This window comes from Apus apus, chromosome 23 (assembly GCF_020740795.1).
Source record: "Apus apus isolate bApuApu2 chromosome 23, bApuApu2.pri.cur, whole genome shotgun sequence".
NCBI lineage: Eukaryota > Metazoa > Chordata > Aves > Apodiformes > Apodidae > Apus > Apus apus.
The window spans coordinates 3014160-3038613 of record NC_067304.1 but is presented as its reverse complement, the minus strand read 5'-3'; the positions used below and the strand labels follow the sequence as shown (position 1 = coordinate 3038613).

Sequence of the window (24454 nt, the reverse complement as noted above, 5' to 3'; positions counted from 1 at the left end):
TCAATGCAACAGAGAAGCAAGGGACAAGGTGGCAGACAGATCAAGAAATTCCCACGGGGGTTATTTTGGTTTTCCATTGCCTCTCGAGCTGACCCGATTGTGTCGCTGAAGTCTGTAATTTGCCTCTCACAGAAGGGAGTTAATGACAGGCTCCACACTCCTGCTGCTCCACAGAGGGCTGGGGAGATGAACCCCCCACCAGCACCACCCTGCAGAAAGGGCAGCAGGACCCCAAAATCCCTTGCTTGTCCCTGGAGAAGGGAGCTGGGGTTTGGAAAGGGCAGCCAAGGCCAACAGGAAAGACAAGCAGGGGGAGATGAGACACCAGCCCAGGTTTGTCCCTGCCAACCCTCAGATTCCCAGGAAAAACAAACCAACCAACCAACAAAACACACCACAAGTCAACCACTCAGGGAACTGGGACAATTATTGCTATGTAAATTCAACAACTCTTCACAAAAATAAGGAGAAGATCAGACAAGTGGTTTTTAAGCTGCATGGAAGGCAAGGAGGAGAAACAACAGGACAGGCACCTCCATAAAAAAAAAATAATAATAAAAAATAGACCAAGTACAAAAACCCAGGAATTCCCTCAGCAGATCAGGCAGTATCACCTCTGCTCAGTCACAGGCAGCAGAAGTGCCCTCAAAAATATGAAGCAAAACAGAAACCTAATCCTCAGAGACACCAGATCACTCCCAGAACTGCCCCAGCAGCAGCTCTCACCTCTCTGCAGATGCCAGAGCCTGCCCACATCTGCAATGCTCCACATCCATCTCAGCTGCTTACAGACTGCTCCCTTTTAATTAGCTTTCATAATTAAATAAGTGTCTGAGAATTAAGCCGCGCTGTGTCATGAAACGCCGTCTAAAATTAACCAGCCACGTTTGGAGGTCACTGCACCTGCCACCGAAACACACCCAGCACCAGGAGGGACACGGGACTATTTAGCAGCCCCCAGGAACTCTGCCAGTGATTGTAGGTTTGAGCTGATTAAAGAAATGGGGCCAATTAAAACCCTGGTTTGAGACCAGCGAGGCTGGATTTGCGGAAACATTTCGCATCCCTGTTTAAGAGCATCTTGGTATCGTTTAAGCTCAAGTCTGTAGGGAGAAAGACTGAATCACTGCAAAGCACACTTACACCAAAGGAAGTGCCCACATGAGGACTCTCTTGGTTTAGCACTCCACCAGATCCATCAAGGAATCAGGGTAGCTGTTGTGTTTAGAGCCTGATGCAAGAGGGGAACACATGGATCTACTCAAATGAAAATGTAGCCACTTTGCAACGGGCCCCCCAGACCCCACTGCCCAAAGCAACAGGGTTTGCAGCTGCTGGACGTTGCTGGCTGCCACAAGCCTCATTTCTGCAGACCCTTCTGCAGCAACACCCCACAGCAGCACAGCCCAGGCGCTGGTGGGACACACTCCAGGCCTGGCTGCATTTCTAGGGAAGCAGGTTGAAGGCCAAAACGTTTGAGAAGGAGAGCGATGCGGAGAAACACCTTGAAAATGTGTTTGCAGGTGGAAAAAACAAACTAGTTCAGTCAGCTACTGAAGGAGAGAAGTTAGATCAGCACAGCTCTCTGCATCCTGCCTGGGCAGAAAACATCAGCCCAGGTAGACCATCACAGGTCTCCTCTTTCCCACCAGCTCCATCATGCCCTGGAGAGCTCCCTGGACCATCAGAGGAGAGATGAGCCTGGAAGATCTGCTCAGGGGGAACATGGTCAGTCCCCAGCCACCACCTCTCCTGAGCACCCAGAGCCTCCTCACACAGTGCAAGGGAAGGGAGGAGATGCTGTGATTAAGGTAGAATCAGCCTTTCCAGTCATCATTAGACAGAGTTTGAGATGGAAAGGGAAAGCTGCTCATGAAAGCAGCAGAGCAGTGTCTCAGAGCTAGAAACATCACCAGAGACATCAACTTCAGTTTTCTGGGAGCCCTCTGAACCAGGCAGCATTTCACATCTGATCTGACAGTGATGGATGCGGTGGGAATGGAGACATTTTTTTCCTCCTGTGAAGGTCTTTTGACAAATACGATCTTATCAAAGCTTCAAGCTTTTCATTATATATTTTTTTTTAATTTTTTTTTAAGTCCTGCCTTCAAGCCATGCTTTGTCCTCTCCTTGCTAGCAAAGAACAGTCGTGTTTCATGCCTTCTGGTCCTGATCAAGGGCTGGAGCTCTGAGCAGCATGAAGACCCTTCCCAGGACACACAGCCTGGGAGACCCACCAGAGCAGAGCTGTTTCATACATAAACAGGTCTAGAAATATGCAAAACCCAGGGGTGGCTTCACCCATGCTCAGAGAAAGAATATATCATGGAAAAGTTTGGGTTGGAAGGGACCTTTAAAGGTCATCTAGTCCAAGCCCCCTGCAGTAAGCAGTGACATCTTCAGTGACATCAGGTTGCTCAAAGCCTTGTCCAACCTGACCTGGAATGTTTGGAGCAGGTTCTGATGTGGGAGTGGGCACCACTCTCAGACATTCCACTGACTGTGTCAGAGCCACACGTGCAGGACACACTCTCAGCCCTTGGGCACAACTTTGGTGGATCAGCTCAGAAGAGCTTTGGTGGGCAGCTCAGAAGACACCTGCCCAACTGGAGAGTGAAGGGCTCCTGTCTCACCAACCAGACTTGCCTGGCTGGGAGGAGCACATACCCCAGCACCCTTGTTGCACCCTCCGTGAGGCCAGGACTCTGCCACCAGCTCACTGGTTTTGCTGGGCACTTCAAGCAACAACCTGCCCCAAACTTGGAAGCAGCCCACCTCTCTAGGGCAGGCAGCAGCACCTTCCCCTGCCTCCTTTCCCCACCTTCCATCTGCTCTCCAGAGGAAAAACAAGCTCAGACCATCCCCTCCTTACTCAGCAGTAAACAAGCACAGCCACCCTCTTTCCAAGGGCCTTTCCCAGGGGACAGGGACAGCAGCAGCAAACACTACAAACCTCCCCAGAAACAGGCAAAAAAACCAAGACTCTTTGAAGAGCCTCATACCTTGCACACCAGGCCATGGGATCTCAAGGAGCAGGCAGGAACCAAGAACCCTCCCTGCAGGAGGGGCTGAGCTCCTTTTATCAGCTGGCAACTCCCTCATTAGCCCAGGTTGGTCCTGATGGGGAGGGTGGAGCTGGCCCTGCCCCTGGAGAGGGGGGGAAAAAGCTTTGGAAAATCCCTTCCTCTCTGCTCCATCCCACCAGCTTCAGGTCCCACTTTGGAGAAGAGCAGAAGAGGAGGAATCAGCCCCGATCCTGCCCCAGCTGGGGCTGTGCAGGCTCCACGTGTGTCCGGGTGATGCTGAGCTCTCCTCTCCCTGTCCCACCCCCTCACAAGGATCCACTTTGCAGCAGGTTTTCCTGGAGAGGAAGGACACCAAGTCCCATCCTGGAGCACTTGGCCACCCAAAAAACCTGCCCCATCAACCCAAACCAAGACACCTCCTGGAGCCTGGAACGAACAGTGACCAAGAGACAGCAAACGCTGAGTGCAAAACCATGGTCTTTTATTAGAAATCTCCTTGTATAAAAATGATCATGCTCTACACAGTCATCGAATAATTCATAAACATCCAGGCACTGAACTTTGTTGGGTTGGTATATTTTTTTTTTTCTGTGTGTTTTTGTGGGTTTTTTTGACTGGTCAGTACATAAAAGCAGACGTTTCAATCCATATGGTCATCACAGACATAAATTAACCACCTATAGAAATCAGCACTTTGAACACAGTCTAGGTTTTAGTTCATTTTATTTTGTTGTCTCTGTTTGTTTTGCTTTGTTTTTCTCGTTTCGATTTTATGTCTTTTTTATTTCTTTTTCCTTTTTGCAACATCTAGAATTTGGTAGGAGACGGGAGAGAGAGTGAAGAGGGACAGAGGAAGACAGGAACAAAAGAAAATGAAGGTTTTTCAAACAAGAAATAAATTAAAGAGAAAACAGAAGGTTCTGCACAACCACAAACAATCTCACAAATTCCAAAAAAGGGAAAACGTTGGGTCTGTCTTGTTGGGTGTTTTTTTTTGCCAAGATACAGAAAAAGAACCCCAAAGGCTTTTCAAAGTCCCTCACCTCTTCCCAGCACTAGGTTCCCCCCTGCTCAACTGCTTCTCTTCCTCCTTGGGGAGTCATGCATTGTCACCATGGGTTGGTTTTATTGTTCCTTTTGCTTTTTTCTTCTTCTTCTTTTTTTTTTTTTTCTTTTTTTCCTCTTTGCTGCTGTTGATCACCATCTTCTTCCCTGGGAGCTCTGCTCAATGGCCTGGCCAGGAGCGTGTTCCCCCCCCCGGCTGCCACCTCCCTGTCCTGTCCCATCCCCTCCAGTGTCCTGGGATGAGTGATGTGACTCTGCTCCCTCTGGCATCTTGGCACCATCAGCCTCCCTCTGTGCCAGGATTTAGCAGGAGCTAAATGGCGTGGTTGCTGTAGCTGACGTAGGTCTGTTTGGTGGCCAGTGCTGGAAAGAGAGAGAACCTCACATGTGTCATTCATGAAGTCCACCCACCCTGACTGGTCTCCCGTCCCACCACCATGACCTGACTCCTGCCAGGAGATCTTCATGGGGACATGACACTGGATTTGCTCATGGATCAGGTGCTCAGGATCATTCCCTGTGAGGGTGCTGAGCTGTGCCAGAGATGCTGAGCCCCACAGCAGCCCCGGGGGGGGGTCTCTAAAGACAGCTCAGCACAAAGAGAGCCCCCAGGGTGTGACATGAGCCACCAGAGATGTGTTCTTAACTTCTTGCAGACAATCCCACAAGTGCTCCATGTTCCCAAAAGCTCAGCCTGCCCCAACCCTGCCAGAGCAGGACTGGGGGTGCAAGCTGAGCACCCCACACCCCTGCGTGTAGCCCTGAGGCAGTGGGGAGCAGAGCAGCAGGGCACTGCCAGCACCAGCTGGCACGGAGCTGTCCCTCTCCCCAAGGAACCCTGTGCCCACACTCTGGAGGAGCAGAGCACACACACAAACCTGCTGTCGCCTTCCAGCTTCCCCAGCCCTCAGGACAGGGTCGAAGACACAAAGGAGAGGAGGCAGCAATGACTACAAACACCGCTCATCCCAGACTGACACCTGGGGAGCTGCAGCAAGGCCCAGAGCCAGGAAAACACCAGGCAGCAATAAACCCTCCTGCTCCTCACAGGGCTGCCCTGATGCCTTCGGGCAGGATGTCACTTGTTTTTAGCAGCAGCCACAGCCCAGGAGGGTTGGAAGCAGCATCTTGCAAACACCCTGGCTGGTCTCAACCCTTCATCCAGGCACCATGCTCTGTGGAGATCCCACCACGAGATCCCCACCTACCACAGGGCTGGGCAGACACACGGACACCCTCCAGCTAAGGACAGGGACAAGCACTGGGGACACAAAGGAAAGGCCAAGACACCAAAAGCAGCACAAACGTGTCCTCTGCAGAGACCAGCCCCTGGCACCAGGCAGCCCAGCCAGCAGCTCTCCCTCCACCTCGGTGCCTCACCAGCAAATGAACCTTGCTGCAGATTTCAGCCTGGTATTCCCAGATAACAATTAGATAGGCCATAAGAAATTAGAGCTGACAGAGCTATTTGTTAGCTGCAATGTTTTCATTGCCAATCTCCCCGTATCAAAGCCCTGTGAATTATTTATTCTGTTGTTTATTTAAGGATACGTGACCTGCTGGTGACAGTGATGAACGTCCCCTCAGTCCCACACAGACAGCCCCACCCTGCCCCTGCCCCCAGCACGGGTGCTGTGTCCTGCTCCCCACCTTGGCACACCTCAGGAACCCTCTGCCAGCCCCGTTTACCCTGATCTCCCACATTTCCCATGGCAGACACCTCGGAGCTGGAGCTGCTCAGCTCTCCCTGCTCCCAGCACGTACGATCCTCGGAGGCTCCAGCTGCGAGTCCCGGGGGGGAGATGGGAGCTCAGCAGATGGGAGTGTTTGCATTCGGGTCCTGGGCAAGATGCTCCCAGCAGCTGAGCCTCCCGGCCCTGCTGCAAAGGGAGTGTTGGCGCTTTGGGCTAGCAGAGCCTGGGCCAGGAGCCACGTTTGGCTGGAGGGAGACAAGGTCACACACATTGATGCTCCTGCAGCATCAGCGCCTGCGGCACGGATGCCGTGGGGACACTGGCAGCAGGTGGCTCCCCAGGACAGGGCTGGCATGCTCCTGGGAAGCCCTTCCCGTGGGGACCCCACAGACAACCCCAGCCTTGCACAGAGCATCTCTTTGCACAGACGGAGCAGGGTGGCAGAGGTTCCAGCTGCCACCTTGGGACAGGACTGTGGACAGCACAGATCTGAGCCAGCAGGTGACAAAAGCCACCTCCAGCACGGGCAGGGAGGGGGAATCCGACCCGGCAGCTGCCCTTCCCAGTGCAGACAGGTAGAAGAAAGTTGATTATGCAGAGATCTGGATGTTATACAGAGCTGCCAAGGGATATTAAATAGCTCAGGCTGGAAAGAGAGCAAGTGTGGGATTACAAAGACGTTTCCAGGGAAATGCTGATGCTGGGACCCAAAAACTCTGCTGGTACATGAGGAACATTTGTTTATCCACAGGGTTTTCTGCAGCTTTAGCCCAAATGGGATTTCCCTTCTCGAAGGTCCTCAGCAGCATTGACTCCAACCATTTCTTCCTCCTGCATGACCCTGTTTCTGGGAACCCAAACACAGAGCAGCCACACCCCCACCTTCCCTGGGTTTCCCGAGCCCCCAGCCTCTTTTCCCAGGGGACACTGGTGGCTCTGTCCCTGTGTCAGCCTCAGCTCCAGCCTGGCCCTGGGAACAGCCCTCAGGAACACACCGAGCTCCTTTCCCACCAGCCACGCTGGAGCCTTCCCAGGAGCAGCTCCAGGCACCCAGGCTGGGCTGACATTAGGATTCTTCTCCAGGTGATCCGGCAGATTTCCACGTGCCACATCTCACCCAGCAGCCACATGAGCGTGTCTCCAGCGTCACTTCTCCTGTCACCCCTCCCAGCAGCATTTCCCATGGGGTGACACACATATGCCTGTGGAGGGATGGGAATGCCAGGAGCAATCCCCATCAGAAGGCAGGACACCTCCTGTCTCAGCCAGGTGTGATGGAAAATGGCATTTCTTGGGTGGGACTAAATTAACAAAGGGGGAATCTGGCCTGCCCACAGAGGAGAAGACAGATTCCCCTTGCCAAGGGCCAGGAACCCCTGCTCCTGCCCTGGCTGGAGCACAGGTAAGTGGAGTACACCTCTCCCCAGGGTGGCTTTGGCCATGGTGGGGAGCAGCATGACCCCCCAGCCCACGAGGTGCATCCCTTGCCCTGCCGCCCTCACTCCTGGGGGGTGGCAGGAGAGAATCAAGATATCCCTTGGCCAAGGAGCAAGGCTGGTGGCATCGCTTGTGCCCATGGAGGACAACACAGCTACAAGCCCACCCATCAGCCAGGGCTTTGGCTTCCCAGCACCGTGCTGGTCTCCAGCAGGACCAGGTTCCCCAGCCCCACAGGCAGCCACGTTACCTTGTGTTTCCAGATTTTCACAGAGCTCTGATTTGGCCTCCCCATTGGGGCGGAAACCTCCCTTCTGAGAGAACTTGTTGGACATGGTGGCTGCTGTCACCACCGCCTTGAGGCTCCGCTTGCGCTTGGGGACGTTCTGCTCCGGGTGGAAGAGGATGATGTAGACCTTGGGCATGTAGAGCATGCCCAGGGACACCGAGGCACTCAGACTCACCGAGATGGTGAGCGTCGTGGTCTGGATGTACATCTGCAAGACACAAGGGCAGGAGCTGAGACCCACCAGGGCTCTGCAGGATCCGGGAGGAAGGGTCAGCTGGGGAAGGAGGAGAAGAAACGGGCATGTGGAAACACTGGGGTGACCTAAATGAGGGAGTGAGGAAGCAAGGTTGGACGTGCTGGGACTATTGCACCTTCAACATCAGACTCACCCTGTTGCATGGGCCAAGGAGCACCCGCAGAGGCCTCCAGCTCACTTTTGCTGCTTCCCCACCCGTGAACATGGGGAGGCTGTGCCAGTGCCCTGACCCACAGTTTGGGGCCCTGGCACAGCTCTCCCAGCACTCCCACACGCTCAGGCAGCGACCTGCCTGCACCCCAACTCCAAACCATCCCCAGAAACAGAGCCCCTCTGCCCTCTTCCCCTCCTGTTCCCCTCCCCAGCACTCCCAGCACGCTCCACCAGCCGTGGGATGGGAGCTCTGACGCTGCAGTGATGGGCACAGCAAGGACACCCACTCCCAGGGCACCTCCCACTCCCTCATAACCTTCCAACAGGTAATTCCCATTCCCCAGCTGGCTCCCTGAGCCGTTGTCATGTAAGTCACATATTACACACCGACGTTGCCTTTCTGCAGTCAAAACTAATTTCACGCTCACTGTCCAGGACTAACAGTGACAGATGTTTTGCAAAATGAAAGCCCATTAATCTGACTGTAGAATAATCCATTTTTCTATGGAAGGCATTTGGCAGGCTCCTCACAAGCCAGGGGCATCCGAGGCAGGCGGCAACGGGAGGCAAAGAGATCCCCTCCCACCTCCCAGCCTCACCTTTTGCCCCCAGAAAAGCAGGAGGTTAGGCAGACAAGCCCTTCCTTGAGCATCCCTGCTCCACCAGAATCCCTACTCCACCAGCATCCCTGTTCCACCAACATCCCTGTTCCACCAACATCCCTGCCCCATCAGAATCCCTGGTCCACTAACATCCCTGCTCCACCAGCATCCCTGCTCCACCAACATCCTTGCTCCACCAGCACCCCTGCTCCAAGAACAGGGCTCCATCCTTTCCAGCATCTTCTCCTCTACCTCACAGCTCTCTTGCTGGGTCTCTCCAGGCTCTGGGTCTGCAGGTGTCTTTGCATGCACCTTTTCTTCCTTTCCCAGCTGTGCTCAGCCCCCAGGGCTGGTCTGCAGGTTGCTGACAAGGTTTTGGGAGGAGGCTTGAGGCAGTTTCTCAGCTTTCCCCCATGGCAGTGCCCAGGGTGCCTTCTGCAGTTGTTTCCCATGTGGGATTTAGTGCCTTGCAAGGTGGCAGGAGCCAAGGGAAGGGGAAGACAAGGGGCCCCCACCTCCCAAGCTCCACATGCTTAACCTGGGGGCTGATTTCTGGAGTCAACAGAACCAAAAGGTGACCAAGGACACAAGCTGAGCACAAAGGCTCTACTACCCTTGGGAGAAGGTGCATGGAGGCAGCTCCAGCCCTCAAGCAAGAGCAACAGCTCCTGGCAGGGGCTGTCATCTCCCCCAGGACCTACAGATCCCACACAAAGACACCTTTCACTCTCTTTACTGCTTCAGAAACCAATGCACAGGTCCAAAAAGTGCTTCAACTCAACCCAAAAGGAAAAAAAAAACAAAAAAAGCAACAAATTTTGTTCTGAGTCACCTGAAAGGTTTTGTTTGTCCCCAGAATAAAACCTATTGCTGTCACATGTGCTGGTTTGTTTGTTCCACCTTCTCTCTGCAGGCATGAAGAGTCAATCTAGGCAGTTTTTGGAAATAAAAATGTCATTTCATCAAGAAAAGTCAAAACATTTCCCTGTGCCAGAGAGATCTCTTCCTTTGGGGTTTTTTTCCTTACTGGTTTTAATTTTTTTTCCCCCACTGAAACTCTGCAGACATCATTGCCACAGGCAGCCTGGGCTGCAAGGACCAGACTTGCTGGGAACCAGGGCAGCACTGGGACAACTCCAGGCACCCCAGGCCCTGTCCCAAGGACCAGCACAACTCATCTCAACACCAGCCTGACACCCCATGGGGCTTGGTGGAGGGTCCTTCATCTCCCCTGCCTGCCACCCTCCGGGTCCTCAGCCTTTGGAGGAGCCTCACTTTGCAATCCAGCAATTCCCATATTTCCTGCCTCTGCAGCAACTCCCTCCCACCCATGTTTTGGGACTCGAAGGTGTTTCAGCAAAGAGAGAAAGAGCAGCTGAGCTCAGCTCAGACAAGACGTCTCTGTGCTCACTGCCACCCACGCACTGGGGTCAGGGCTCCCCCTCCACCCAGAACCCAAGTGCCACCAGCTCCAGGCTCCCCCCATCTCCTCAACCCCCTCTTTTGGGATCCCACGGAGTCACTGTAGCTACCTTCACCCTCATTTCAGCCTGTGGAATAGGAGGCACCAGGAAGCCCTTCTAGAACCTGAAGGGGCTCCAGGGAAGTTTGAGAGGGACTTTTTACAGGGGCAAGGACTGACAGGATGAGGGAGGAATCATTTTAAGCTGAAAGAGGGGAGATCTAGATTAGACATCAGGAAGAAATTCTAGAGTGTGAGGGTGGTGAGACCCTGGCCCAGGTTGCCCAGGGAAGCTGTGGCTGCCCCATCCCTGGCAGTGTTGAAGGGCAGGTTGGATGGGGCTTGGAGCAGCCTGGGCTGGTGGGAGGTGTCCCTGCCCATGCAGGGGGTGGGAACTGGATGATCTTGAAGGTCCCTTCCAACCCAAACCATTCCATGATTAATTTTCCAGAAACAGCCTCATTCTCTGCAACCTGCCCTAACCTCCCCTCACACCAAGCCCCTTTTCAGCTCAGAGAGAAGTATTTTCAGTCTGGAGCCTGAACACCACCATGAAGCACTGCACAGTTCTCCTTTTGCCACAGCAAAAAAATGACCATTTCTCACCATTTTTGTTCCTGCTCTTCTTAATTGGTTTCCAACCCAGGACCCCATTTTTACCCCTTCTGTAAATGACACTTGATCTTCCTCCCTTTGAGGTGTTGGCTGCAGTGATACTAGAAGTTATTGCTCCTGGTTCAGCAGTATCTGCTGCTTCGTGGGCAGGATCAGAGAACACAGCAGGTCTCTGCCTCAGGACAATGACACTGCATCCAGGGACCACAGCAACCCTAAGTGACCCCACAAGAGTCCCTGAGCTCAGCCTTTGCCCCAGGGCTGGATGAGCCCATCCTCCGCAGCTTGTATTTGTCCCAGAGCAAATCTCAGCCCTTAACTGGCAAACCCCCACCTCCAAATCCAATCCTGACCCAATTATGAGAGATTGTGCTACGCTGCAGGTGCCAGGGGAAGGAAAACCTGCTCAACCCTCATCCAGCACGGCTAAGCAATACACTGGACAGTCCTTCTCATTCCTTCTTCACTCCCTCTTTTCACTTGCTGAAAGCAAATGTGATAAACAGAGAACCAGACAATGACACCACTGTTCAGCTGCTGCCTTATCAGTGCAGGAAATTGTCTCTTTCTTTAGATCCTCTGTTATTGCTATTTCTGTAATCCTCTGGGATGGCAGGGATAAGAGGTTCTTTTGAGAAAAGGCTTGGGGGCCTTGTTATAATAAGATGCCACCTCCATGCAAAGTTGTAGGCACGAGTTCAGGCAAAATAAAATAAAAATGGAGATTGATATCCAGCTCCTGCAGACACTGAGGCAGCCTTGGCCACAGGCTCAGGCTGGGTCAGGGCAGAGGTGCTGAGCAGCGTTTGGAGGTGTGGGTCTGCCCCATGGCACCAGGGAAGCTGTGGCTGCCCCATCCCTGGCAGTGTTGAAGGGCAGGTTGGATGGGGCTTGGAGCAACCTGGGCTGGTGGGAGGTGTCCCTGCCCATGCAGGGGGTTGATCTAGATGATCTGGAAGGTGCCATCCAACCCAAGCCAGCCCATAGTTTCCCATCCCTGGGAAGAGGAGAACAAGGGTCTGGCCACTCCCGGCTGTTCTTTTCCAGGTGTGCTGACCCGCCAGGGAGCCCAGAGAGGCCTCAGTCCCAGCATCAGTGGGGGCAAGGTGAGGGGACCCCTCCCTGCAGGTGGCCCCAGGTAGCACCATCCCCTCTGTAGGGTGACACCAAAGCCAAGACCCCCACTTTTCACCCCCAGGACAGGCTCAGGTCCTGTGCGGGCTGCCTGAAGACGCCCTTCTCACCTTCTTCTCCCCAAGACTGCAAACCAGCAGCTAAAGCCTCGAGGCAGTCCTGAGCACCTCCAGCTACCCCTTGGAGCTCATCCCTTGCTCACACCCCTCCAAACCCTCATCCCACAGCAGCACAGCCAAGCCCAAGCTGTTTCCACCAGCCCCGGATCGCTCAGCGGATGCAGCCGCAGGCGTCGCCGATCAGAGCCGCGTCCGAGGGGAGTTGGGAACATCACTTTTTCTGCCTCTAATCAGCTTGTTAGCAGCCTAATAACAGAGCAGCCCTGCACGTTACAACCCCCAAAAGTGAGGCAGAGCCTATTGTGGAGTTGCAGCTTGACAGCCAGTTTTCAACAGCCCTAAATTATCCCATGACAAGCTGCAGTGAAGAGGTGAGCAACCTTGCGCATAATCTACAATCATTATCATTTCCATCTTTATTACCCACAGTATGCCAAGCACATTAAGAAGGCTTTAAGGGAGCTTTTGTTTTGCAATAATTTCTTTTAAAACCTGCTTTCTTGTTAGTATCTCCCCTGCCATCTCATCAAAATGGAAATGCTGCAAAAGGCACCATTTATTTCCTTTAATTCTCTTTCACACCAGCGCAGGCTGGGTTGGGAGAGATGTTTTTGGTTGAGTCAGTGTTGAAGGTTCCTGTGCAGACCCGTTCTCCTCGAGCTCCAGGGTGTGAGGCTCTGAGCAGAGACAGCTCTCCAGGACACGTGTGAAATTCTTGTGTCCACAGCCAAAGATCTCCTGGTCTTTCCCAGCAAAATACCGCTGGCCCTTTTGCAGTAGGTGTTTCCAAGCAGCTCAGCATCATGGGGAGGACACACTCGGGAGAAATTGTCCCAGTTGTGATGGGTCCAGAGAGGGAAACCAGGCAGTGGGTCACCCCGGGGATTTCCAGGGAGTAGCAGCACTGAGGTTTATTTGTCACAGGCAGCTCTGGGCTGGCAGGCATGAGCTGTTTGCATTTAACATAAATGCAATTCTTGTTTTGGCTGGCAGGCAAAGGGGATTTTGGGCTCATTCATGAGATTTTTTTTTTTTTTCCTCCTTTGTTCTCACTCCCTCTCACTTGAGCGTGGAGCTTCATCTGGGCTGGCCTTGCTCCACTGGGTACTGGCACTGGGACTACCCTCCATGCCAAGCCCAAGGGGGGATGAGGATGAGGAGGAGGGCAGACAGGCAGGTTGTTTCACAGCACAAATCCACCTTTGGGATTACCCCTGCTGGCCTCATCTACATTGTGTGTGACATCCAGCTGGGGGCTGTAGGGGATGTTTGGCTCCCCAAACCCCTTAGGGAGAGGTAGCAGCTCTGCTCCCCCCCAGCCCTGTGCCACCCTGTCCCACCACAGCTCAGCCGAGCAATTTGTCATCGTCTGTGTTGCCAAACACATGAATGTTAATTAAAATCACAGCAAAATGGTAATGGAGTGAGAAGCCACAAGCTGCCACACGCCCCGTGAAGGAGGGGACGAACCAGGGGGTTGCTCTGCTCCCTCTCCTCTGCCCTTGCCCTCCTCTGCTTCCAGCTCTCAGGGATTTTGGAGGGCAGGTCTGTCTCTCCAGCCTCCAGAACTGACTCAGCACTGGGAAAAGGAGCCAGCCAAGCACCACTCAGTCCCTTTTCCATGCAGGAATGGTGCTTGTGATCACCAGAGACCTGGATTTGCCCTGGGGACTCACCCTCCCCCTGCCCACAGGGCAGCAGCCTGGGCTGCCCCCAGGGAGGGGCAGTGGGGCCAAGGGGGCCCAGAAAACCGGAGGGAGAGGGAGGAAATGAAACAAGAAAACCAGGAAGAGAAGAGTGAGGAAGAAAAAAGGGAAAAGGCAAATGGGGTTGGAGGCAGTGGCCTCTGTTCCCTGGCAGAGCAAGAGGTTTGCAAGTCAATTCTTCCCACCACAACTCCTAGGACTGCAGAGGAGCACCTTGCCTTCCTTAGGACACATCAGCCTCTCCCAGCCCCTTCCATGCAGCCCACAGGGTCACACCAGCCAGGTCACCTCCTCCCTTACCTTTTCCGCCGACTGCGACGTCCCAAAAAAGATAGGGATGAAGGCCAACCACACAATGCAGGTCGTGTACATGGTGAACCCGATGGGTTTGGCTTCGTTAAAGGTCTCCGGGACCCCGCGGGTCTTAATAGCATAGACAGTGCAGGTGACCATGAGGAGCATGCTGTACCCGAGCAAGCAGATGAGGGAAAGGTCCGAAATGTCACATTTGAGGATGCCCCGGGCAAAGTGGGGGTTTGTAGTCCGCTGGTCCTCGTAGTCAATGACAGAGTGAGACGGGTCCACGATGAACCAGATGCAGACGCCCACCAGCTGCAGGGAGATGAGGCTGAAGGTGATGACCAGCTGGGAAGCTGGGCTGATGAACCGGGGGGCGCTGACCGACTTCTTGCCCTGCTCGAAGATGCGGTAGATGCGGTTGGTCTTGGTGAGCAGGGCGGCGTAGCTGATGCTCATGCCCAGCCCGAGGAAGATGCGCCGCAAGGAGCACGTGCTCAGGTCGGGCTCAGCAATCATGAGGAAGGTGGTGGCATAGCAGAGGAAGATGCCCGTCAGCAGGACATAGCTCAGCTCCCGCCCCGACGCCTTGACGATGGGCGTATCGTTGTAGCGCACGAAGGTGACCACCACGAAGAGGGTGGCGATGATGCCCAGGATGGCGATGATGACGGGCACCACAGCCCAGGGGGAGCTCCACTCCAGCTTGATGATGGGGATGGGGGTGCAGCTGGTGTGGTTCTCGTTGGGCCGCTCGGTGAAGTGGCACCGCTTGCAGTGGAACTCGTCCAGCTGGTACTGGTAGCCGTCGCAGCGCTCGCAGTGCCAGCAGCAGGGGATGCCCTTCACCATCTTCTTCCTCTCGCCTGGCTTGCAGGGCAGGCTGCAGATCGAGATGGGGAGCTGGCTCCCACCCCCTGGCCACAGCATGTTCTCCACCTGCAGGGTGAGATGGCACCGCTGATGCTCAAGCTGGGCACCTCTCAAGCATCCCTGGTGCATGAGGAGATGCCCCATCTCTGCTCGCAAGTCCAGCCCTTCAACCCATCACTACATCCCACGAAAGGCCCCAGCCCTTCCCAGCATGGGGACAGGGAAGGTATGAAGTTCTCCATCCACCTTTTGGGAAGATTCAACATCAGAAACCCACAACAAAGTCCCTGCTTCCCTGGGAAAAACTCATCTGCCCTGTTCTGGCTTCTCCACCCCTTCTCAGAGCTGCAAAGCTGGATGCCCAGAGCCCACGGGATCCTGCCACACGTGCTGATGGTGGGTCACTGTGGCTAAACCCCAAGTGTGTACTCAGAGTGCACCCTCCCCTCTCACCACCACCCCCAATTCTGGCTGCCTAACTTTGCACCCACAGGCTCCCAGCCGGGTTTGCTACACCCTACTTAGCCACCATGGGCACAAGAGAAATCTGCAGGACCTTCCCCTTGGCACGGACTCTGCCCGGCCGTGCTGCAGGCACCAGCCAGGCCCCAGCCTTACTTGGAGGTGGAGGTGGTCAGCCCATTGCCCGATGACCTTGTACTCAGCAGTGGAGTTCCTGATCTGGTACTGGTAGATGTCGTAACGTCCCGGCGCGTCCCCGTTCTCGTTGAAGGTCACGGGAGTCCCAGCAATGCCTGCAAGAGAGGGAGGGCTCAGCACCCACAGCACCCTGGGGTGACAGTGTCAAAGGGGACTCTGGTTTGATGGGTCTTCCTTGGGGTGGGGTTTCTCACTGCTGGGAATGCCACAAGCTGCCAGGATGATGCCAGCACAGGCACAGGGTGGAGGAAGCAATTGGGTTAAAGAACCAGAGAATACCAGACTGGTGCTGGTGGGAAGGGACCTTCAAGATCATCTAGATTCAACCCCCTGCATGGGCAGGGACACCTCCCACCAGCCCAGGTTGCTCCAAGCCCCATCCAACCTGCCCTTCAACACTGCCAGGGATGGGGCAGCCACAGCTTCCCTGGGCAACCTGGGCCAGGGTCTCACCACCCTCACACCAAAGAATTTCCTCCTCATCTCCAACCTCAATCTCCCTCCTCCAGTTTTAATCCATTCCCCTTCATCCCATCCCTCCCTGCCCTTGTCCCAAGTCCCTCCCCAACTTTCCTGGAGCCCCTTCAGGCACTGGAAGGTGCTCTAAGGTCTCCCTGGAACTTTCTCTTCTCCAGAACATTTTTCCAGGCTGAAAACCAACCCCAAAACTGAACTGGTGCAGAGAACTTCTGGTATCACCCACTGACCACCCCCAGGAACCAGAGCTCTCAGACTGTTAAACCAGCCCATTTTACTGCTTCTTTTAAGAAAGGAGGGGAAACAGCTTTAAAATTAAATCAAGTGAACTGAGATAAACACTAACAAAAAGAAGAGAAAAACCAAGCAAGAGGGAAAAATAAATACAAGAGACATTGCGAGAGAGATCACAGAGTGGAGATAAATAGAAGCAATAAGGAGAACAAGACAGAAAATGTTTATTAAGGAGATAGAGCAGAGGAAAAGATGTGTTTCCAGAGGAGATCTGCAGACAGACAAGGACACAGCAGCATGATTCAGTGGGAGCTCTGCCAGCCAGGATGCAAGGAGGTGCCAGGGGGAGGCAGGATGGCAGGGAATGGGCAGGATGACTCCTGGGTTACTCTCCAAAGGCTCCCAGGAGATCTGGAAGCTCAGACCTCCTCATCTGCTCATCTGATGCAGAAGTACCCTGTCTGCACCCAGCATTTGCAGTGCCAAACAGTAACATGAGCAAATTGTGGGTGTTGCAGTGTGACCCATCACGGGGGGACAACCTGAGCCCCACGGGGATGTCCCTCCCCACCCCCCCAGGGGTGGACAGACCTGAGAAGTTGACACTGCGGATGTACTTGAGCAGCTCCACACCATCCACCGGGTCCATCCTGGGGCACAAACCCACCTTGCCAGGGCAGAGGGTCTTGTGCATGTTGTGCAGAGCGTGGCCCATGGCATAGACAGCGTCGATGACAAACTGAACCTTGCCCTCCTGCTCGTAGGAGGAGTCCTGCCCGATGCGCTCCCGGTCTGTGGAGACACACAGAATGGGGCTGCTATCTCCCTGCCAGCCCAGCCCTGCCCCACAGGGACGTTTCTCCTGCAGCCAAACCCTTGCAAACAAACCCGTTCAATCTCAAGACTGAAGCAGCCAGAAACTCCAACCCCATTTCCAAAACTACAAACTCCTCAGCCAGCCAGGACGTCTCTTTCCCAGCAAGAAGCTCAGGCACAGCCTAAGGGGGAGCAGCAGGACAGAAATGCATCTCAAACAACCCCCAACTCCTTCCCAAACACACCTCACATTGCAGATGTGCTTGGCAGAGCCAGGGCTCAGGGCCTGAGCCTCTCCAGCAGCTGAAATTCTTCTGCTCACTTGTGTCCCCCCTATCTGGAGGGACAGCCAGGGGACACTGTGACTCTCACCCCAGATCCTCTGAGCAGCACATTGGTAAGGTTTGGGTAGGTGAGCTGTGTCTGAGGGCAGGAGGAGGGTGAAGTGCAGCCAAAAAAACACATTTAAACTGGGGAAATAACCACCCAACCTCCCTGTAATGCCTTTCTGAAAACGTGGGAGCTGGCACTAGGCTGCACTTCCAAGAGCCCTCAGGATGTCACATCCCAGAGCCTTGGGACATCCCCCTATTGCCAGGTCTCCCAGCAGGACACGGGTTGGGCTGTGATCCATGTCCCACCCCCACCCTCATGGGCTGACCAGGAGTTCCCACTCTCTTCCAAGGGATCACTCAGGCTGTGTCCCTCACCAGCTGTGTATCCTCCATCACATTCCCAAATCCTCCTGTCACCCTGCTCACCTGGTCACCCCCTGCCACCCTCCCATGCCCCTGACCCCACAACCCTTGGCAGCCTCTTTTTCCATCCCAACTTGTAGGATCCCACAAGGATCCAGTAATTCCCAGAGACAGCTGCCAGCCTCTCCTGTCATAACCACCCATAAGAGGACTAGAAACACATTAATCATTTAGCAGAAGACACCAATTAATGCAACGTGCTGTTAATTACAGCTAAGAAAGTGTCTCCCATAGGGAGATGCCACGATGGAACCACAGCCTCTGCACCTTCATCACAGCCAGGCTCCCTGCCAGGCCACAGCTCCTTGGCAGCAGCCAAGGGCAGGAGGGTTTCTCCAGGAGCCAAAGGCACAGGCTGCATCCTCCAGAGAGGCAGAGACATCCTAGAAAGCCACCCAAGGGTGTCCACATTTAATTCTGGCTCCACCGTGCATGGATGCTCCCTGATGGCTGGTGGGGATTTATGGTGACTGCAGAGGACCAGGACACACAGCCCGTGCAGACAGGGAGAGAAGAGCACAAACAAGCTGTGGTTGCTGCTTCCCTCCCTGCTGTAGGAAGGTGGGATAGAGCCAGCACTGGATACGGAGCAGAACTCCAAAGAGTGGGAATGGCCCCGAGAGCTGCACACCTGGAGGTTCCTGCAGCAGGATGGAGAGACAAATGTGCCACTGACAAGACACCAAAGCAAACTGATAGCAGACTGACCAGCAAGAAAAGATGATATCAAGGAGGTGAATTTATAGCCCATCCTTCAAAGTTATAAAAATGCTTTTGGGCTCCATGGAGATTACTCAGGCAAAACCCGTCAAGTTTTCCTTTCTTCCACATCATTGACAAGGACTATTAATCTTCTCCCTCAACTTTGGGCCTTTCCCTGCATTCATCTCACAGGCACAGACCAGCCACTCGATCTTGTCAAGATAATTACCCATTAAAAACAAGGGTGTAATAGACTGTCCAGGGAGCTGAGCCCACAGGGATGGCCCTGCCCTGCTGCCACTCCCAGCACCATCCTGCCACTCTGCAGAGGCTGCTGAGCCTCAGGGACACCCAGGATTCATCCCTTCCCAGCTCCTCAGCTTCCTAGCAGGCACCTCAAATCCCACAAACCAGCAAAACACAACCCACTGGGGTAACACAGGCTGTGGGGGCTGGATCTTCCTCCCAAACATCCCTCTGGTGAGCAGCATCAGCCTGGGAGAAGCTGGGAGAAGCTGGATCCAGTGCTGAAGCTGAGCCATTGCAGAGCAGTGAAGGTCTCCAGAGCTGTGGTTGGGAACCTCACCCCAAGCTCCAGCTGCTTCTTGCAGATGAGAATTAGGTGGGTGCACAGAGGGAACAACATGGAGCTGAAACCTGAGGCTCATTCCCAGCACAGAGACAATAAATCTCCACCAAATCCACAGTAGATTAGGGCTGCAAAAGGGATCTGACCCCGCTGATGATAATTTGCAGGGTCAGCCATCATTCCACAGGGATGATAATTGATTTTCAAGATCATGATGAGCCTCCACAGGCCCCCTTAGGAGGACAGACACCATAATCTTCTCAAGCAGGGGATGGGGTGGGATTAGCATCAATTCCCATCACAACCCAGCACCAGTTTCAGCAGGAGCTCATCAAAATCACTCATAGTGCTGCTATGGGGAGCTGGGGGACAGTGTCACCTCTGTGTGTCCAAATCTCCCCCATGGCTGCGTGTTGGGGCTGGGTGAGCCCATCTGGGGAGCAGGGACTGTCTTCAGTGAGGGTTGCTGACTGCAAACATCTCTCTGCAATGAAGGCTTGAGCTGCCCTCATGGCCAGGCTGGCTGTGCCTGCTTGGACAGCACTGGATCTGATGGAATTGTCCCATTGTCCTGGCTGGGGTGCTGGAAAACAGCCAGTGCCACAAAGCAAACAAGCCCGTGTTGAGAAGAGACCAGAGAGAGAAGAAAAAAAGGAAAAAAGCCAACACGAGCAGCTGCGAGTGGGAATCACCCCAAAACCTTGTGCCTCTCCCCAGCCCCTCACCTTCCCTCCAGCTCTCCCATACATCAGCAAGAGCTGTCCTGGCTGGTGGTGGGATCCTTTGGCTTGGTTTTCGGGATGAAAAAGCAAGCAAATCAGGCATTTCTCTGGGCATGTTGGGCTCTACCCAAACTCATCAGTCCGATTCCCTGCAGAAAACAGCCCCAAATGGGACATTTGCATAAGCTGTGCAAAGCAGGAGGGAGGGGAACCCCCCAGGCAGGTTATTTGCTTTGTCCTGCATTCCTTCCCCTCCCCGTTTATCTGCCAAGCAAAGGCTCAGCAGATAATTTATTTACTGACAAATCCAGATAATTTAAAGACAGTTCCTAGGACATTTGCCATGTCGCGGTTTCAGCTGCCTCCACTAATACCTCAGCCCTGAAATATTGCTTGTTTAAATGCTACATTACTATGAAGATGAAGAGATCAGTGGTTTGCAGGACCTGCTCGTGCATTTCCTGGTGCTGGGAATGTCTTGATGCAACGGGAAAAGATGAGGAGCTCTCAGGTCCCCAAGGCCGTGGCCGATTTTCCTTGCATGTCCTCGCTGCTTACCAAGCTGTGCATTTAGCCACAAGGCTACCTGGGGAAGCTGCAGCACTGGAAAGCCCTTGCAGGAGTGGAGAAGTGTCCCCAAATCATCAGCTGAACATTTGGGGAATGTCTGCAAGGGAAAGGGAGTGGAAGCACCAGCCCTTGCATCCTCAGTGGTGAAAGCAGGGGGGGAAAAAATACCCTTAATGATCAAACTTTCCAGGCACAACCAGGTCCACCCACCTGCTGACACAGCACAGATTCCACAGACATCCCTCCTGAGGGGACAGGGGGGACACACAAGTGTCCCCAAGTCCTGCCACACCACAGCCTGTGAGCTGCCATGTCATTATCTGTCTTCAGCTGGTGCCAGGCAGGCAGTAAATCTCCCCCATCCCTCTGTAAACATGTCACCAACTCCCTGAGTCTCCAACCATCATCTCTGCAGCAGGGCTGTCAACAAGACGGATCCCCCGGTCACCTTGTTTATGGCATTAATCCCCACAAGCCTCTTTGAGCTGGAAATGGGTAAAAATGCACAGTGGGGGGTGTGAGGAGTGTCCCTGCCTGGAGCAGCAAAGGGACAGCAAAGCAGTTTGCAGACATCACTCCAGCACATCCCCGGGGTGATCATCTCCCCTCTGGGCACCCCTGCACCCTCCTGTGGGGCACCCAGCAGCACCCTCCCTGCAGGCACGGGCACACTGTGGCCACAGCCACAAGCAAGAGCCAGATCCTGACCCTGTGCTATTAATTAGCCTAATTTCTCTGCAACCTCCCCAGGTTTTAGTCTGTTCAGGTGAGGCAGGAGCTGTTCGCGAGGGACCAAGGACGCACCGGTGGCTTCGTGCCTCACGTGGGACAACAGGGAGATGAGAAGGAGACAGTTGTCCAAATGCTGTGACACGAGGCAGAATTCAGCCCCAAATCTGGGCGATTTTGCACCCACAGAAGATGGGGTGAAGGGAAGGGTGATACGCAAGAAGGGTGCAGGAGAGGGAGCAGCCCTGGGAGCTCTGCACGGGGACCGTGCCCACTCACACACCAAGACATCTCCACAGCTCCTGGGTCACCCACAGCTCAGAGAATGCACAGAAATGCTTTTCTGTCCACTTTTAAGGCAGCTCCCACCATCACGAGCCCAGCAGACACCCAAGCATCCATGCAGGTGAGCAGCTCTGCACCGCCCACATTCCCCACGCCCCAGAAACGTTTCTCCAGCCTTCTCCAGATTCCCACCTGGCTCTGATACTGAGTCCAAAAAAAAACCTAATCCTAATACTAAGACCTGCATGCACAGACCATTAATTCCCACGGAAGTGCCCTGAGCTGGGCTGGCAGCTCTGCAGCAATCAGGACATGGCTGAGCTCAAAGTCCCCAAAGGGAAAAACCAAGTGAAACTTTTCTAACACCTGCCCTGAGGTCTCTGCCGTCACCTTCAGGTCCCTCTGCACCCCCGTGTGACAGAGCAACACACACAGCATCCCCACAGCTCTTACTGGTGCACTTCTTGATGCTGCTGCCCTTCTTCAGAGCGTGTCTGCTCAGCTTGCAGTGGAAATTGTCCTCCCAAAACTCGGCAAACCAGATGTTTCGGCGGTTGTTGTCCAGGGTTCTGCTGGAGAAGTAGCGGTCGAAACCTGCCCAGGGAAGAGGGGGTGGAGGGGATAAATCACTAGGATGGCAGAAAGATGCTGAACGTGGTCCAAAAACTCCCCCAGAAGAGGGGAAGGGGGGTGTCTCGTGAGGGTCAAGGGACACACGAGTGTGTTGGGTTTTTGTCCCAGCAAAACTGCGGACTGGAAAACCCGCTCAGGGAAGACCTGCTGCAAAACACCAAGTCAAAACCTCACAGGCTGAGGAGGGACAGCCCACCCAGCACAGCCCCTCACCTCTGACTGAGACCCGCTTGGGCAGGATGGTGACAGAGCCCTCGGCCACCTCCTCCAGGTGCAGGACAGGGGAGATTTTGGAGCCCCAACTGTCCGAACCCATCCAGATGAAGTGTCCCGTCTGGTTCGCCCTCTTGGCCGCCTCCAGCACTCGCCTGTGGAGAGAAGAAGCAGGCTGGGGCATCAGCTTTGTGTCCAGCCCCACAGAAGTGGGGACACTGGTACGAGGCAGACCTCAGTGCTGGTGGGCTTTTCTCCTGCTCCCAGGAGCACCAGCACCAGGGACCACGCAGGACCCGGCGGGTACAGATACTGGAGAGCAAACCCTGCTGCTCAGCTCCCCCACCCTCCTTCCTCCCCAGCCTGGGCACCCAGGCTGCTTCTCCCATCTCACTTGCATATTTGCTGACTGGTAATTGAATTTCCCCCTTAATTACCTAAGATTAGGAGAGAAACAAGAAAAAAAAATCAGGTTCTGCTGCAGCAGGCAGGAAAAGCAGCAGCAGCAGCCACCGTGCATGTGCTCTCAGCTCCCACCAGAGAGAGCCAACCAGTGCTGCCAGTGCCCAGGCTAGAGCTAAACTGGGCTCAACTGGGCAGCATTGGAGAGCTGGAGATGCCATCCATACTACTGAGCATCCCTCCTCTTGGCCAGACACTCAGCTACTCCACCAGTGCCAGAAAATCTTAGTAGAAGGCTGGGAGTTTCCCTGGATCCCACCCTCCAGGCTCTTTATTCCCAGGGCTCACTGGTCCCTTGGGGGCTCGTGTGGGTTCCCAGCCCTGTGGGAGAATCATCTCCCTATCTCCCCATGCAGCGAGGAGGCAGGTTGGTGACTCAGCCCCTGATCATTTCAAGCCCAGATGGTGTTTGAGATGCACAGGAAGGAAAAAAAAAAACAAAACAAAAAACAAATAAAACCACAAACCAAAAAATAATACCCAAACCAGCCCCACTGGAGCAGAGAGTGGAGACAAGATGGGAAGGGGCAGGTGAGCCTGGGGAGCTGAGGGGCCAGTGAGGCTTGTGGGCTGCTCCGTGCTCCTCCCACCTTGCTCCAGGGCTGCAGGGATGTCACCAAAGCCCCCAACCCATTCCAGGCACAGCTGCCCCTCGTGTGGGGCAGGATCTCCCCAGGGCAAACTGAGGCTGTTCCTGGGAGAGCTGTGATTTACACCTGATCTCAGCCAGGCAGAAATTCCAGCAACCACTATTCCTGACTATCTGGCTGGGCAGCCTGGCCCAGCACAGGGCGGGAGAGGCAGCACAGTGTGTTCCAGGCTGGCAGGAGGGCTGGGGGTCCCAGCAGCCTCCATGCCTGGGCTGAACCCCTGCACGAGGTGGGTGTGGGACCTGCTGTTGATGGGATCTAATCCGATCGGGATGGGCAAATGTTTACAAACCCCAGTTAATGGGACTTGCCATTTACACAGTGAGGTAAATCCCCTGTTTCTCACCACACACCCTCGTAAATGTCAGGTCTGGAGACATTTCTATTAAGGGAGGGAAAAAAAGAAACACAGCAGCGTGTGCACATCTGATGTAAACTGATTGAAAATCGCAGTTTACCCACATTTACATAATGTTTGCTGATTAATAAATTAGATAGTTAGGAAATCAGGGGTAGCTCCAAGTGAATCACTCTGCTCTGTAAACAATGGGAGCTGCAAGATGCTGCCTCACCTGCAGAGCAGCTCATCACCCCAGAGCAGGCAAAGGGGGTCCCTCAGAAGGCCCCCCAGACTCATTTCTCTTCCAGGCTGGGGGCTGAGGCTGCACAGACCCAGAGCCTGGATCCTGCCATGGCCAAAGCTCAGGGGGCCCCAACACCAGCCCTGACTCAGCCCATGAGTGAAGCAGCAGGGTGGTGCCAGCAGGAGATCCCAAAGCCAACAGAAAGCAGATTTTTCCTCCTTTGAGCTCAGTGTTGCTGTGGCTTGATGGCCTCAAAATGCCAGGAAGCCTCACTGAAGTCAGCTCTGGTGGCTGCAGATGTGTCCCTGCCACACTGCAAGGTGTGTCCTCTCCCTGTTACAGACATGTCCCTGCCACACTGCAAGGTGTGTCCTCTCCCTGTTACAGACACGTCCCTGCCACACTGCAAGGTGTGTCCTCTCCCTGTTACAGACATGTCCCTGCCACACTGCAAGGTGCATCCTCTCCCCACTGCAGACACGTCCCTGCCAAGCTGCAAAGGCAGCCAGGAAGGCAGGCACATCTGCTCCAGGATGCAGACACATCTGCTCACTGCAGCACAGTCAGCTCCTGCTGCAGTGCCCAGCTCCTGCTGTCACCATCCCACATCCCACCCCCTGGCAGGGGCACACCTCAGGCTCA

General features: G+C 54.4%; 1 protein-coding gene across 1 annotated transcript in view; it reads right to left on the bottom strand.

Moving 5' to 3' along the window:
- Nucleotides 1-3485: 3485 nt before the first annotated feature.
- The window catches only part of GRM4 (glutamate metabotropic receptor 4), a 38977-nt gene continuing 18008 nt past the window's right edge, over nt 3486-24454 (bottom strand). Inside the window, exons 4-10 of the mRNA XM_051638988.1 lie at nt 22117-22271; nt 21724-21864; nt 16691-16891; nt 15347-15483; nt 13859-14794; nt 7473-7719; nt 3486-4454 (exon numbers count right to left, since the gene is read on the bottom strand). Coding sequence (XP_051494948.1) covers nt 4405-4454; nt 7473-7719; nt 13859-14794; nt 15347-15483; nt 16691-16891; nt 21724-21864; nt 22117-22271 — 1867 coding nt within the window. The 3' untranslated portion in view covers nt 3486-4404. The remainder of the gene's footprint in view (nt 4455-7472; nt 7720-13858; nt 14795-15346; nt 15484-16690; nt 16892-21723; nt 21865-22116; nt 22272-24454) is intronic.